The 14690-nt window shown below is 40.4% G+C and overlaps 1 protein-coding gene across 5 annotated transcripts in view; it reads left to right on the forward strand.

Annotated features, from left to right (window-relative positions):
- The window catches only part of Clcn3 (chloride voltage-gated channel 3), an 81894-nt gene that overhangs the window by 22224 nt on the left and 44980 nt on the right, over positions 1-14690 (forward strand). Inside the window, exon 1 of one of the 5 annotated variants that reach the window (XM_057752248.1) lies at positions 13687-13990. The exons of 3 other annotated variants lie outside the window; for them this stretch is intronic. In XM_057752248.1, coding sequence (XP_057608231.1) covers positions 13912-13990 — 79 coding nt within the window. In that variant the 5' untranslated portion in view covers positions 13687-13911. Of the gene's footprint in view, positions 1-13686; positions 13991-14690 lie in introns of those variants that run through there. One more of the 5 variants, XM_057752245.1, reaches the window with a different exon arrangement.

Genomic DNA, 14690 nt, shown 5'->3' on the forward strand with positions numbered 1-14690 from the left:
AGGTCCCTTTAAGAGACAGCCTCTGCCCATTCTGGCTGTCTTCTGAAGAGGCTAACAGGTCTCTGTCTCGGTCCCCCTCCCCCCCCACCATCTCAATAATACTCTTCACTTAAGCTTTGCCTGCAGGACCTGTTTTTCCACTAACCTTGAGGCCTCTGGCTCTCCCAGAATCAAAGGGGCGGGGGGAGAGCACAATTTAGCCCTAGCAGTTGATCTCTCTGTACATCTTCATGCACACAATCAAGAAGCCACGGGTGTCAGAAAGAAATCTTGTACTGTTGGGAAGGTCTCTGGATCACAGGTTCAGTTTTTATTTTTGCCTAAAAGTGAATTTACTATTGGTAACATATGTTACCATTAGTTTGACTTGAAGAGGCAGTTTCACCTGATTTTGTAGAGAAAATGTCTGCCAGATTCTGAGTTCTAAACAGCTGTAGTTTGTGGGGTTTGTGACAATCGGTTCAGTTTCCAGCTCAGATGCCAGCTGTAGTCTTTCCCCAGCGGGTCTCTGGAAGAACAGTGAGGGTAACGGAGGGCTGTATTTTCTGTTTCCACGCTCGGAATATTAAAGTAGAACACATGGCTAAGAGTTGTGATTTAATAAAGTATATTTGCTGGTGTGTCAGGCATTCATCTGTAAGGAAAACAGACTTTTGAGTTTTTACAAGGACACAATTGTGAAAGACACAAGGGTGGTTAGTACACGTTGGTGTGACAGCTTTGATTTGTGCTAGGTGGTAGCTTCTTGGTGCTCTTGTATATATATGCAAAGGTCAGTACAAAGAAAAGTGTCTGAGTCATGGCTCCTCCCACACCCTCCCACACTCGCCAAACCCTAGTTCCGGGCACCTGTAAATATCTTACAGCAATGATGAAAGGGACTTTGTGATTGAATCTGGGATCTTGAGATGGGGAGATTAGCTTGGAATGACTGGGTGGTGCCAATGTAATCAAGAAGGTCTTTTAAAAGAGAAAGGCAGGTGGATCAGCGTCACTGGTAGGAGACTTAGAGAGGAGGCTGAGAGGTTGAAGAAGAGACCATGAATCAAGGAACAGAAGAGGCCTTTAGAAGCTGGAGAAAGCAAGGAAACAGATTTTGTTCTTAAAACCTCCAGGAAGAATGCATTCCTGCTGACACCTTGATCTTGGACTTTTGATTCGCTAGAACTGTAAGTGAATTAGTTTATGTTGTTTCAGTTACTAAATGTATATTGTTTTTTCTACACTAGCAATAAAATTTTAAGTGTGTTAGTATTAATGGTTTTAACTTCACCAACATTTTGTAAGAGCTCTTATAGATCTCCACTTGACACAATGAGTTTTGTTTCAAGATAAATTAACAGCCAGAAGTGGCAGGTGAGAGACAGAGACCTATTAGGCACGCCATGCACAAAAGTGGGTATTTATTTAGTGGGTTATGGAGGGGAAGGGGAGAAAGGAGAACAGAGAGAAAGAGAAACGGGGTGGGGGGGAGAAGTGAGGAGAAGGGAGAGAGGCAGAAGCTGCCTCTTCCAGAGAGAGGGGGGGAAAGGAAGGAGCTCAGGCTGGAAGATCTGCTTGCTTAGGTGGACATGGGAGGGAGTGGGTGGAGCTTCTCTCTTAAAGGGACAGGACACACCATTACACATACAAGACTGGAAAAAATACCTGAAAGTAATGCTTTTTATCTTGGTTATTTTGACTACATTTTTTTATTTGTTTCAGTGATTTTCAGATAATAACAAATTTGGCTACATAATTTTAAAAAATGACCTTAAGTGTTCATGTCCATGATAAAAGTACATTTGTTATTATAGGAGAATAAACTGTATTTTGTCAACAGCTCTTGAAGTTGATTTATAATTTAAATATTTTTTAGTGGGAAATGGGCTGTTTGCATCTGGTATTTCTCCAGGACCTAGTCCCTGGGCGCTCCTTTCCCTACAATACTGGTTGTTCTTTGCTTGAGTTAGCTCCTAGGGCCTCTGTATAGCTTAATCTTATCTCCAGCTGCGGCTGCTGTGGTCCTTCCTCTGTAGCTATCCACATTGCCTCTGCAGTGTTTGCTTTCCTCATCCTTATTTTTGTTGTTCATTGCTAGTCCTACTCCAATATGAAAGTTCTTTTTAAATTTTATTTTTTCAGTAACATTATCCTAGTTGTTCCTTTTGGTTCATAAGTAGTTTATGTTCTTCTATATATAATTCTCTTAGTATTGATGCATTTTAGTTGACTTTTTTGTTTTGTTTTTGTGACAGGATCTCTTATTGCTCAGGCTAACCTTGAATTCACTATGTAGCAAAGGCTGGGCTTGAATTCCCAATCAATCCTCCTCCTATTTTCAAAATTCATGGGAAAGAAGATAAGTTTATTAGGGGCAACCATATATGCTGATTATTTATCCTTTCCTTATAATAGCTAGTATTTGTATGCATGTAAGAGGAGCTCTTTAATGCAGTTTTGTTAAACAGCCATCTATTTAGTATATTAACTTCATATTTTATAGTTTTTAGGAACTTTTTTCCTTTTTATTTGGAATCATTATGAATTTATAGAGAAAAGTTTGGTGTAACTAGTTACCTATAGAATATTCATTTGGGGGCTGGAGAGATGGCTCAGAGGTTAAAAGCATTGCCTGCTCTTCCAAAGGTCCTGAGTTCAATTCCCAGCAACCGCATGGTGGCTCACAACCATCTGTAATGGGGTCTGGTGCCCTCTTCTGGCCTGCAGGCATACACACAGACCGAATATTGTATACATAATAAATAAATAAATAAATAAATATTTAAAAAAGAATATTCATTTGGGTATGAGGTAGGAGGTTATTTATGCTGTCATAACTGCATCAGACAAGAACCCACCAAAATGTGGTGGTGTTCAGGAGGGAAAGAGACAGACATGAGACTTTGGTGGGAAGCAGGGTATAGTATATTAAGGGCTTTTCTGACACTGGCAGTGGTTATCACTTCTGTTTCTCAGTTTCCTTGTCTGAGAAATGAGAAGTATCTAGGCCAGCTACTCAGTTCAGACTAGTTTCATTGCTTGCTTGTTTGTTTTGAGACAGGGTCTCGTTTGGTAGTCTTGGCTGCCCTGGAACTCAGTATGTAGACCAGGCTCACCTTGAACTCACAAAGATCCATCTGCCTCTACCCCTTGAATGTTGGGATTAAGGGCATATGCCACTAAATGTGGTTTAGGCCAGTTTTAGGAAGAAAAATGAAAGAAGAAATTGTGGAAGTGTTTTATGCCTCAGAATCCTTTGTGGCAGTTTTGGCATATCCAAAGCTTAAACATCCCAGCCATCAGATAGATTGCCATGACATTCTGATAGCTTATCCTGGACTCATAAAAGCATTTTATGATTCACTTAAAGATTTACTAATGAGGCCGGGCGGTGGTGGCGCACGCCTTTAATCCCAGCACTCGGGAGGCAGAGGCAGGCGGATCTCTGTGAGTTCGAGGTCAGCCTGGTCTACAAGAGCTAGTTCCAGGACAGGCTCCAAAACCACAGAGAAACCCTGTCTCGAAAAACCCTTGGATTGCTGTGGGGAAAAATGTTGGGTCTAGGACTGGTGTGGGAAAATATAAAATAAAGCTAGAGTATCTCAGAGTGTCAGAAACAAGAAAATACTTTAAAAACCTATTGGGATCATCCAGAGCAACCTGAAAGCACCCCTACTGGGCAGAGCTAGACTGAAATGAGCCACAGAAAAAGAATGTGGATTATTGTAAGTATGAAGTGAGCCCACATCTATGCTGTCAATGGGGGGGGGGGCAGGGGCGGAGGGAAGAGTCTAGTTTGAGGAAGAATTCCAAAAATTTCTGTAGCTTTCCAACTTCATGGAGAAGGAGCTTAATCCCAACATCTTTCTTCCTTGACAGTGGGCTTGATTTAAGGACACTTCAAAGAATAGAGTCCGAGGTAGGCAGAAAAAGAAATGTTTTAGTGGGGAAACTTGGCAAATGTTGTTAGCCAAATGAGAACGTTAATGTCACAAATGACTTGAGACTGATATCATATACGCCTGGAGATGTCATCCTTGTATTCTTCTTTCCAAAGGTCTGTAATCCAAATCTAGTCTCAAAAAAAAAAAAAAAGAAAAAAGAAAAAAAGAAAAAAAAAAGAAAAAACCAAACAAAAACAGGAAGGTAAAGAAGAGTAGACACCTTACATGACCTGACCAGCTCAAGTAACATCTGGAAACAGTCAGCCACTAAAGGTGAAGGACGGTCTCCAGAACTGGAGACTAGACTACAAAGACAAATGTGCAGAAAATAATCTAAAGTCCAAGTGAAGTTTGCAGCTTACCAGTGTTAGTTTCTAATTTTGACAAATATACCATGGAAATATAAAGTATTAACAGGGAAATGAGTAAGAAGTACTCAAGCTCTTTCTATTCTGAAATAAAATTTGCTTTTTTTTTTTTAAGAATCAGCTCATATTTTAATCAGAGTATAATATTCCACAGCAAGATTATATTATATTAACTGTGGTGGAATTTGTGTTTACATAACAGAATTTAGTTTTGAACACTGGGTTTGTCTTCGATGTTATTAACATGCTAAGCAGTGCTGCCATGACATTGAGCCTATAATTTGCGATCCTAGAAAAGCTAAATAAGAAGGTGAACCCAAAGAAAAACATATAGTTATCCTCCTGGATATTGGACGTAGTCAAGATTGCTGGGCAAAAATTTGGGAACTGGGGGGTGGGGTGGGATGGGGGATAAAATTTGCTTTTAAAGATAGATTGGAAAAGTCTGGGGATATTGCTTAGTGGTAAGAGTGCTTGCCTTGCATGTCCAGGTTCCCAGGTTCAAGTCCCAGAAAGATACAATCGTACATACATAACATACATACACACACACACACATACAAAGTCCACAGCCCTGATGGCATGTACTTGCAGACCCAGTTTTAGACTAGCAGAGCTATAGTGAAACCCTGTCTCAGTATCCCTATCCTTCCTGCCCCCCAAATGTTTGGAAATAGTTAAATTTTAAATATAAAATCTAAGTAAGTTTGTAGATGTTAGGTTAAAGGAAATTCCAGTTCCCTAAATGGGACAAGGGGGCACAGTAAAGAAACTGCCAACATGTCCTCTCAATGATATGTTAAGGTTTTTATTGTAGACATGAGAGAAGAGCCAGAGGCACCCGAAGAGTCCAGAGCAGAGAAAGTAGACTGCATGTGGCCAGGCCTAGGGAAGAGAATGTGGAGATAGCTGGATAGCAAGATACAGAGGCTGCAGGCTCACAGTTGACAGGAAGAGGGACATAAAAGGCTTTTTCATGACAGCTCCTAATCCCCTCTCCCCAAAGACAGTAACAGCTTAGACAAAGCCATGGAAGAGAACTTTAAATTTGTGAGAGAGCTGCTGAAGTGTAGCTCTCCACAGTTGATGGCTTCAGGGGAGGGGGGGGTACAGGTGCAGGTGCGGAAGGACTCAGCCTTCCTTAAGTGGCTGGCCACTGGAAGTGCGACCATGCTCCACTGAGTACATGGGCAACACAAATTGGACTTGGCTTTTGGGGGGGGATGTTAACAAAGATGGGGAGGCAGGCAAACCTGGGAGGACTGGAAAGACGTTGTGACTGGAGTACGTGATGTAAAATTCCTGCATAAGCAATAAAAATATTATGTAATGAAAAGGACATAGAGAATAGAGGGGACAGAGAGAATGGAGAAGAGTAACCCAGAGTAAGAACAGAGAATAGCAGGCCATTAAGGGGGGGAGTAGCTGGGGGGAGTAGGCAGAGGGTTGTGGGAGAGCTTGGAAATGTTTAATAAGTACTTGTGATACTGAATGGGCCTGGAGGCTGGCCTGAGTTTTATGTTCAGCCACAGGTCTATGTCAGTGGAGAGCCCTATGTCCCTTATGCCAGAGGAAAGGGTAAGGAAGAGGATTCCTTTTGGCAGATGGGAACTGGTTTTCCAAGTTCCTGAGGAATGCTGGCATTTATCTAACTACCAGAAATCTTATAGTGTGGTTTGAGCTAATTTCTGGATATATAGTCTACCGTTTGGAGTTTTGGGAATTGGAGTTTATTTCCTTTGAACCTGACAGTTGAAAATACAAATCACCTAACTTGGTTATTATATTTAGTTTTTGATCATTTTTTAGATTTAACTTGTTTCCATGACCTCAGACATAATTTTGTTGGCATAATTATATATATACATATACACATACATACATATATATATACACACACACTCAATTTTATAGACTTAATTTATGTATTTTTCCAATCCACAAATAATTATTAGGCTACTTTATTATGGATCAGAGACCAAGGTGAGTAAATGCTTAGAATAGTGGCGTGAGTGAGAATGGGTCTTTGTTTTGAGGTTGTTGCTATCTAGGGAGAGATGATGTGTTATTTCGGGGTGATGAATGTGAGAACATGTAAATGGTCTGTCATTTAAGAAAAAACTGAAAAGTAATACAATTAAGGCAAATAGAAGAAGGAAACGGTGGACTGATGGAATAATAGGAGCTTGAGTAATAGTATGCACTTGGAGGCAGAGAAGCAGCTGGTGCTGAAGCCTCATAGCTTGATGCTCCAGAGAGGAACAATGTCTGGAGAGCAGATAATGGGTATTTAGAAAGGAATAGCCTGGGACTGAAGAAGTAGCAAACTGAGATCTAAATCATGCAACTTAGCATGGGAATTGAATTCCCCTGTAAGTGACAGGAACTCACTGAGAGTACTAGAGCTAGCCAGTGAGAAAAGGAGTCTCTGGCCATGTGAGGTGCAGGTGCTGAGAAGTCCAGGGTAAAGGTAGTAATAAAGCCATGATCTGGTGTAGTGTGTTAAAATGATGGCAGAATGCAAGCTGTTTGCTGTTGATGCTTGCTGGGAATTCCCAGTGGAGTGTCAGTGGGCATATCAAGCACACTACAAGGCAGGCCCCATGTCCAGGAATAGTTGGCCGACACAAAATGGACTCCATGTATTTTTTTATGGGCTTTTTATTTTGTTTTTGAGAGAGACAGAAACAGAAACAGAGACAGACAGACAGACAGAATTTCGGTATGTGGTAAGGTGGGACAGATCTGGGAACAGTTGGGAGAGGAGAAATTACGACCAAAATATAGTGTATGAAAAATTAAAGACACTGTAATAAAAGAGATTGTTGCTAGAAGAAGATAAAAGTTGAAATGCTAGGTTGGAATTGGAGTTGGTTGCTTTTATGAATAATAATGAAGTTCTGTGTTTGCTGTCGCCTTAGGTAGGAAACTCTGGCACAATAATCCAGGAGTAGCCATTTAGCTCAGGGTACTTGTGATTTTAAGACCAAAAGATTTCTGTAGTAGAAAGTTGTGATGTAGCTCAGAAATCCAAGAAAGAAATTCTGAGTTAGAGTCATTTTATTTGGCAACAGCATTTTAAAGATTTAATGCTTATGTGTGCTGACTTTGAGAGACAACAAGTTGCTTTTAACTGTATTGTTTTTCTTGGTGTCTACCAATAGCATTGGTGGTGCTATTCTACTAAGTGAGATGGTCCCCACTGTGTGAAATTCTAATGTCAAACTAGACAGCATAAACTCACTAGCCATACTCTAGGAATCTTTGGTGAAGTCTGATTTGTAAACTGTGATGGCTATTTTTGGTTGTCAACTTGACTATATCTGGAATGAGCTATAATCCAGAAATGGACAGCACACTTGTGATCCAGATCTTGAGACTGAAGGCACACCTTCTCCTGGAAGGAAAATCAAGGAAGGAAGAGGGTGTGTTCATTCTTTGCCAGTTTGCCCTAACCTTGTCAGCACATCCATTTCTTCACTGAGTGGGCATTGGAGCCCACTTCTTAGGATTCCATCTTATGTAGAGGACCAACTGAGATACCCAGCCTCATGTGACTGAGCAACGTCTGGATTCTTGGGCTTTTTATTCACAGCTAGCCGTTGTTGGACTGCAGCCCATAAGTCATTCCAATATATACATATACACATACATTCCATAATATACATACATTTTATAAGTATATATATAATTATGTATATATATAATTATGTAAATTATATATATTTATCATATAAGTTCTGTGACTCAGGAGAACCCTGATTAATACAGAAACATTTTTTTAAAATATTTATTTATTTATTATGTGTACAATATTCGGTCTGTGTGTATGCCTGCAGGCCAGATGAGAGCACCAGACCCCATTACAGATGGTTGTGAGCCACCATGTGGTTGCTAGGAGTTGAACTCAGGACCTTTGGAAGAACAGTCAGTGTTCTTAACCTCTGAGCCATCTCTCCAGCCCCATACAGAAACATTTTTAAAATTAATTTTTACTTTTCATTATATGTATGCATTGTATGTGCATGTGATTTTGCAGATGTTCGTGGCTGCCAGAGGTGTGGGATTCCTATAGCATTTAGCATTGTTAAGTCTCTTTTCCTGCTTTTCACTGCTACCTCTCTAATTGGCTTGATAGGTGTGTCCTAGTTAGGGTGACCAGTGCTGCGATGAAACACTGTGAGCAGACAGCTTGGAGGAAAGGGTTTGTTTCACTCCACTTTTGTATATCAGTTCATCATTAAAAGCAGTGAGAGTCATAACTCACACAGGGCAGATGCAGAGCCCATGGAGCAAGGCTGCTTACTGGCTTCTTCCCCTTGGCTCGCTCAGCCTTTCTTATAGAACCCAGAACCATCAGCCCAGGGACGTCCCACCCACATGAGTTGAACCCTCCCACATCAACCACTAATTAAGAAAGTGTACTACAGGCTTGCCTATAGTTCAGCCTTATGGAGGTATTTTTCATGTGTCAAGTTGACATAAAATTAGGCAGCACAGTGGCCAAGCCTATTTCTTAAATGGTTGCCTGTTGGAGAAAAGTGCAGGTGTTTTCAAATGGTCTACTCAGAATTATTTTTAGAAATAAACTATTCCAAAGTTCATCTGGTACTTATTCTCAGCAAGGTCATGTTCTTCATGCATTTGATAGCCTTCACTCTGTTGCCAGTTCCCTTGTAAACATTTTCTGCACTCGTATCCTCAGGCTGTGTATTCAGAGCAACCTACTTAATGTTAGTAGAAACAGAGGACTGCCCAAATGTGTCCATTTATATAACAGTAAGGCGATGCATTTAGGGAAAATTAAATATGTTTAAATTTTGCACTGCTGCAGTTTCCAATGTTTTCAATGTACTAGGAGAAAGAACTTGGTTTGTTGGTGCCTGCCTGGATAAAATGAGCCTAAATTAACAATGAGATCTGAAAACTCTGGAGTGGGTGTCACTGGGAAGAAATGAGCTTGCTTTTTGTTACACTGTACGACCTGGTTGCCTGCACCTAAATCCCATCTGCATATGCAAAAACAGGAAGATTTTGTGCTGTATTTGCTCTACCCCTTGGTTAGGTGTAAAGGAATGAACATGACAAATTAACTTTTCCCCAGTGAGTGAGCATGATTACACACGAACTGCTTGGGATATTTATGAACATTGGAAATTTCTTCCTTTTTTTTAAAAAAAAAAAGATTTTTTTTTTGTTTGTTTGCTTGCTTTGCTTTTTGAGATAGGGCGTCTCTGTGTAACAGCCCTGGCTGTTTTAGAACTAGCTCTGTAGACCAGGCTAGCCTCAAACTCACAGAGAGATCCACTTGCCTCTGCCTCCCCCGAGTGTTGGGATTAAAGGGTTGCACCACTACCACCCAAATTTAAAGATTTATTTATTATATATACAGTATTCTGTCTGCATGTATGCTTGCAGACCAGAAGAGGGCACCAGATCCTATTACAAATGGTTGTGAGCCACCACGTGGTTGCTGGGAATTGAACTCAGGACTTTGGGAAGAGTAGTTTGTGCTCTTAATCATTTTGAGCCATCTCTCCAGCCTTTGGTAATTTCTTATAAGCAGTGCTTAGAAGTATAAAAGTCAGTGAAACCACTTATGAAACTTTTTGTTTGAAATGGTAAGTAATGAATATAACTGTAAATAGATGGTTAGCTCTTTGGCTTTTCCTTTCATTTGAGTACATTTAAGGCTGTAAATCTATAGATACTATTGAATCTTTATGCTGTCATCTTTGCTTATCATCATTGATTGTCATTTTAACTTCTACAATGGTTTACTTTAGCCTTTGGGTTATTTAGAAGTGTAGTTCATAATTTCCAAGCATAGGAGAACCTCTGGGTTCTACTTCTAAGCAATTTTATAGTATTATTGCATGGTAATCAGAGTGTAGACATTGTGTAATTTCAGTGTGCTCAGCTCTCATTGTCACTCAAGGAAGAGTCAGTGTTTGTCAGTGTTCAACCCTTGTCATGAGGGAGAGAGAATGTATGTGTATTAATTTGTTGAAAATAATGTCTTTAATTATTATTAATTAAGTAAATGAAAAGAGAAATAAAAAGGAAAGAAAGGCCATGACTGCTCCTAGGTGTGGTGGAGGAGGACGTTTATTGTAGATGTGCGGGAGAGCATAGTCAGAGGCAGGGATGTCTGGGAGATTCCAGAGTGGACATGACCAGGCTGAGCTGGGCCACTGGGACAGGGAGGAGAGAGAGGAGACCAGGAGGCCAAAGGTACAAAAAGGAAAGGGGTGGGTAACCAAAATGTCTGGTTTATATAGGGAAGAACCTCTGGTGGAAGGGCAACTCAGCCCCTGGGCTGGAGAGTTCAGGGCAGAGGGTGGGGAATGCCAGCCATACTCTGTAACAGGTAGACAAGGACTGAGGGTGCTGGGAGAACCTGCCTACCAGGTCCAGCTTTGATATGTTAAGTAGGCACCTCAACTGTTTGTCCCGGGTTTGAACTTTAACAGAAAGATGGTAGTTTTCTTGGATCATTAGTGTTATATATAACCAGCTGCCTGGACCATCAAAATATCACAATATAAATAGTCTGATTTATCCAGACTTCCATATAACGTTGAGATTGGAATCTAGGATGTGTTTGACTAGAAAGGGGCTTGCAAGTTTTGTTGTGCTATCTACTCAGTCCATGATTTGGGTTCTTCGGAGTTTCCCCCTTGAGCCTTGCTTGCATGCCACGTTTAAGAATTCTGGACTTTTAGCTTTTGCTCCCCTCCCTTCACCACACCTTAATTATAATTCATTTTAATTACCTGGTCACAGTCCTCCTGCTTCACCTTCCAGTGTACCTTGTCCTTTTCTAAAGTGTGACTGGAAAGTGTATTTGGTAGCTGGGGATTCTAAACCTTTATGAGGTATGAGTATCATAGGACTATTTGGTCATTTCCGTTGATTGTAGGGTTTACTTCTTAGACTTCTCAATGTTTGTTTAGTGGTTTGAACTCTGCAGCCATCTGTGTAGCTTTAGTGGATTGCCTTTCTGAAAATCTTGCTGTATCTTTCCCCTCCTTGGTGTTCTCTTAGGGAAGAGGGCTCACTGTAAATTAAAGTTTAGTGCCTGGTGTTTCTAAATATGTCTAAAAATGTCTTCTGTGAGTTCTGTTAGGCATGAACAATTTACTTTTGAAATAAAAAAAAAACCCTTCACATTCATTATTATAAAAGTAATCTATTTGTGATGACGAAGTGCTATGGATGCAACCCAGTCTAGAGCATGTGTTCAGCGCGCAGGAGGCCTTGGGTTCAGTCTCCTAATCTTCTCCTCGGTTAAACTGATGTCTAACTGATAACTGCTGAATGAAAGCCCAACTTTCCTCTTCTGCCTCATTGCTCAGTGATAACAGCTGTTAAATAAACTTTGTCTCATTCTAAAACTACCTCTATGCAAATACTGGCAGAATACTATGTGCATATATATGATATGTGTTGTAAAAAGAGCGGCAGGGTTGTGTCCCCGTCACCCGGCCGCCCGCATGGCTAGCTTATGCCCCGAAATAATTACACGAAAACTGTATTCTTTTAATCACTGCCTGGCCCATTAGTTCCGGTCTCTTATTGGCTCGCTCTTACATATTGATCTAACCCATTTTTAATATTCTGTGTAGCACCATGAGCTGGCTTACCAGAAAAGATCTTAACCTGCGTCTGTCTGGAGTGGGAGAATCATGGCGACTCCCTGACTCGGCTTCTTTCTCCCAGCATTCTCTCTGTTTACTCCACCCACCTAAGGGCTGGCCTATAAATGGGCCAAGGCAGTTTCTTTATTAAATGAAAGTAACTCGTCCATCAGATATGCATGTAATGTTTTATTTTGAAAAGTCAATATGGCTACAAAATTTACTTGGCATTGTCAACATTTCACAGATAAGATATTTCTTCTCTAGTACTGTCCTCTTCATTCTTTATGTCCAAGTGTGGAGAGTGTGACCAAATACCAGGGAAGTTTGTAGGAAGGGTTTTCATGATTTGATAAGGCATATAAGACTTATAAAGAAATAGTCTCATACAGGTGAGCTAACCATGAGTGCTATGCAGTATATATTCTGCCAAAGAACATCAAGTGATCAAATTTACATTAAGTTAATTTAATAAAATTGACTCTTTGTCAAAGCTTTCCTTGCTTAATTTTCTAAGAGAATTTGAAAAGCACAGAAAAAAAAAAGTACCACGTCCATTCCTGTTTTAAATGCTGATGGCTCACACCAGGGTTAAGTAAATATAATACCCTGTCTGTCATACTAGTTCTGGTCTGGATTCTTTTCCTGAGTTTTGACTTCCAAATTCCATGTGGACTTTTGTAAGAAGCGGTTTATTTGAGTTTCAAGCTTTTGAGATATAGAAACCTATTTATCTTAACAAAGACTCCAGGATCACTAAAAACACCAGGCTGAGTGAACAGATCTTCTTTCTTACCTGACCTTTTCAGATACAGAGCTGGAGCAGATTCTAGAGGTTGTCTCATTCAAGACTGAAGAAAACACGTTTTATAGACCCTTGTGCCCAAGTTCCGTAGGCTTTTCCATGGTGGATTGCCATCCTTTTTATTTAATAAGTGTGCTACATGACAGGCCTTTTAGAAGACGGCTCCACTCAGAGGACTCACCTTAGAAGAATCTCTAAGCCCCTGTCACACATGAGCACTAGTTATGTTTGGAATGCTGTTTTCAGAACAAAAAGTTACATTCTGAAACTTAAAATTAAACTTAAAAAACTTAAAAGAGACAGTGGGAGTAGCTAATTTTGGTATACATTTTACTACTAAAGTCTTTCTTAAGCACATAATCTTCTAAAACAGATCAAAACAGAAAGTCTCCTACATAATCAACTTTTTTTTGCATAACTTGCGCATGGAAGAGTCCCTAGTTTACTGTACGTTTTGGCCTTTTCCCTAAACTGGTGTCTCCTGCTGGGGTGAAGGAAGGGAGCTGGAGCCTGCTGGGGGGATTAGTAAAGGGTATTCCTTTAACTCAGTGACTCAGCGTTTACGTTTTCCCTAAAAGGATTAAAAGAATATTAAGTATAGTCTTAAAGCTGAGGCTCTGGAGAAACTTGTTGGTATGTTTTAGTTTTCACTGTTATGACTCATGAATTTATGCATAAATTAGTACATTTGTAAACCATACTCTTTTAGTGTTGATTTTGTTTTCCTACATTAGACATGAAAAGGGTCATTGTTTGCATCTGGAATTACCTTTTTAGGTCTTTTATTTTCTTAAAATAAAAATAAATGTTTCTACCATCTTACTATTGAAACTACGTTGTGAGCGCTTTAAATTTCTAAAACCAGTTTCGTCTGTTATACTTGGCGCTTAGTCATCGTACACAGCAGGACCTGATTAAGAAGGCTGTGCTGCCTCTAAGCCGGGCTAGATTGTAGCCACTAGCAACCAGGCTGCAATAATTTCCCTTTGATGACATCATCCACTGTGGAAGAACCCAGTTGCTTCAGCCAGTCGAACTATACAGTTCCAACCGCATCAAATATGGCATCTCCTTGCCTGCTGTAGCAGGGGGAGGAATGCCACCGTATTTTTAATCTAGCAAGCTTCTCTTGTTTTCTTCTTCTTTTTTTCCTTCTTTAAAAAATTCTGATCATGGATGCTTCTTCCGATCCCTATTTGCCTTATGACGGGGGAGGAGACAATATTCCCTTGAGGGAATTACATAAAAGAGGTAAGAGCATCCCCTTGCTCTGAATCCTCTGTGGCTTGTCGTGCATGCGGCTGGGCGGGCGGTTCTGGGAACAGGCTGTCTGTTGTCCTCTTGCTGCAGTGTGCTGCTTAGTTGCCCTGCCTGGTTGGTGTGGGAGAATGCGACCTTCCCAGCAGGGCCGGGCCTCGCTGATTGTTTGCTCTGTGCAGATTACCACTGCTTCAGATCCCATAGGGCTCAGACTCCATCTTCTGTGTGAAAATTCTCTCCGTTTACTTCAGAAATAAGCTGCTTTTACACTGGCTAAAGTCCTGCTGGTTGGTCGGCACCTGCAAAGTAGTGTTTTTCTTTCTTTGGAAACTTGTATTTTCTTTAGTTCACACAGTGAAATCAAGGGCCAGCATACCATTCTGTTTTGGCTGCTGCCAGTTACCGGGTAGACTTTGCACCACAGCGTAATAGTAAAAGCGCCTAGTTGTATTTTAGAACATTTAAAAATAGCAGGAAAGAACATTTTTTTGATTTAGCATGTTTTTTCATTTAATGTCTTAGCTAATTGACATATTGTATTGTCTCTCATAGGTATCTTGTACACCTTGATAGGAAAAAAACAATTTAGAGCTTTTTTTTTTTTAATGCATCCAGAATTTAAGTCAATGTTTTGAAAACAGATGAGCACTCAGTGTAATGGTGTTCATTTTTTGGCAGGCTCTGCCTTGGT

Source organism: Chionomys nivalis, chromosome 20 (genome assembly GCF_950005125.1).
Source record: "Chionomys nivalis chromosome 20, mChiNiv1.1, whole genome shotgun sequence".
NCBI lineage: Eukaryota > Metazoa > Chordata > Mammalia > Rodentia > Cricetidae > Chionomys > Chionomys nivalis.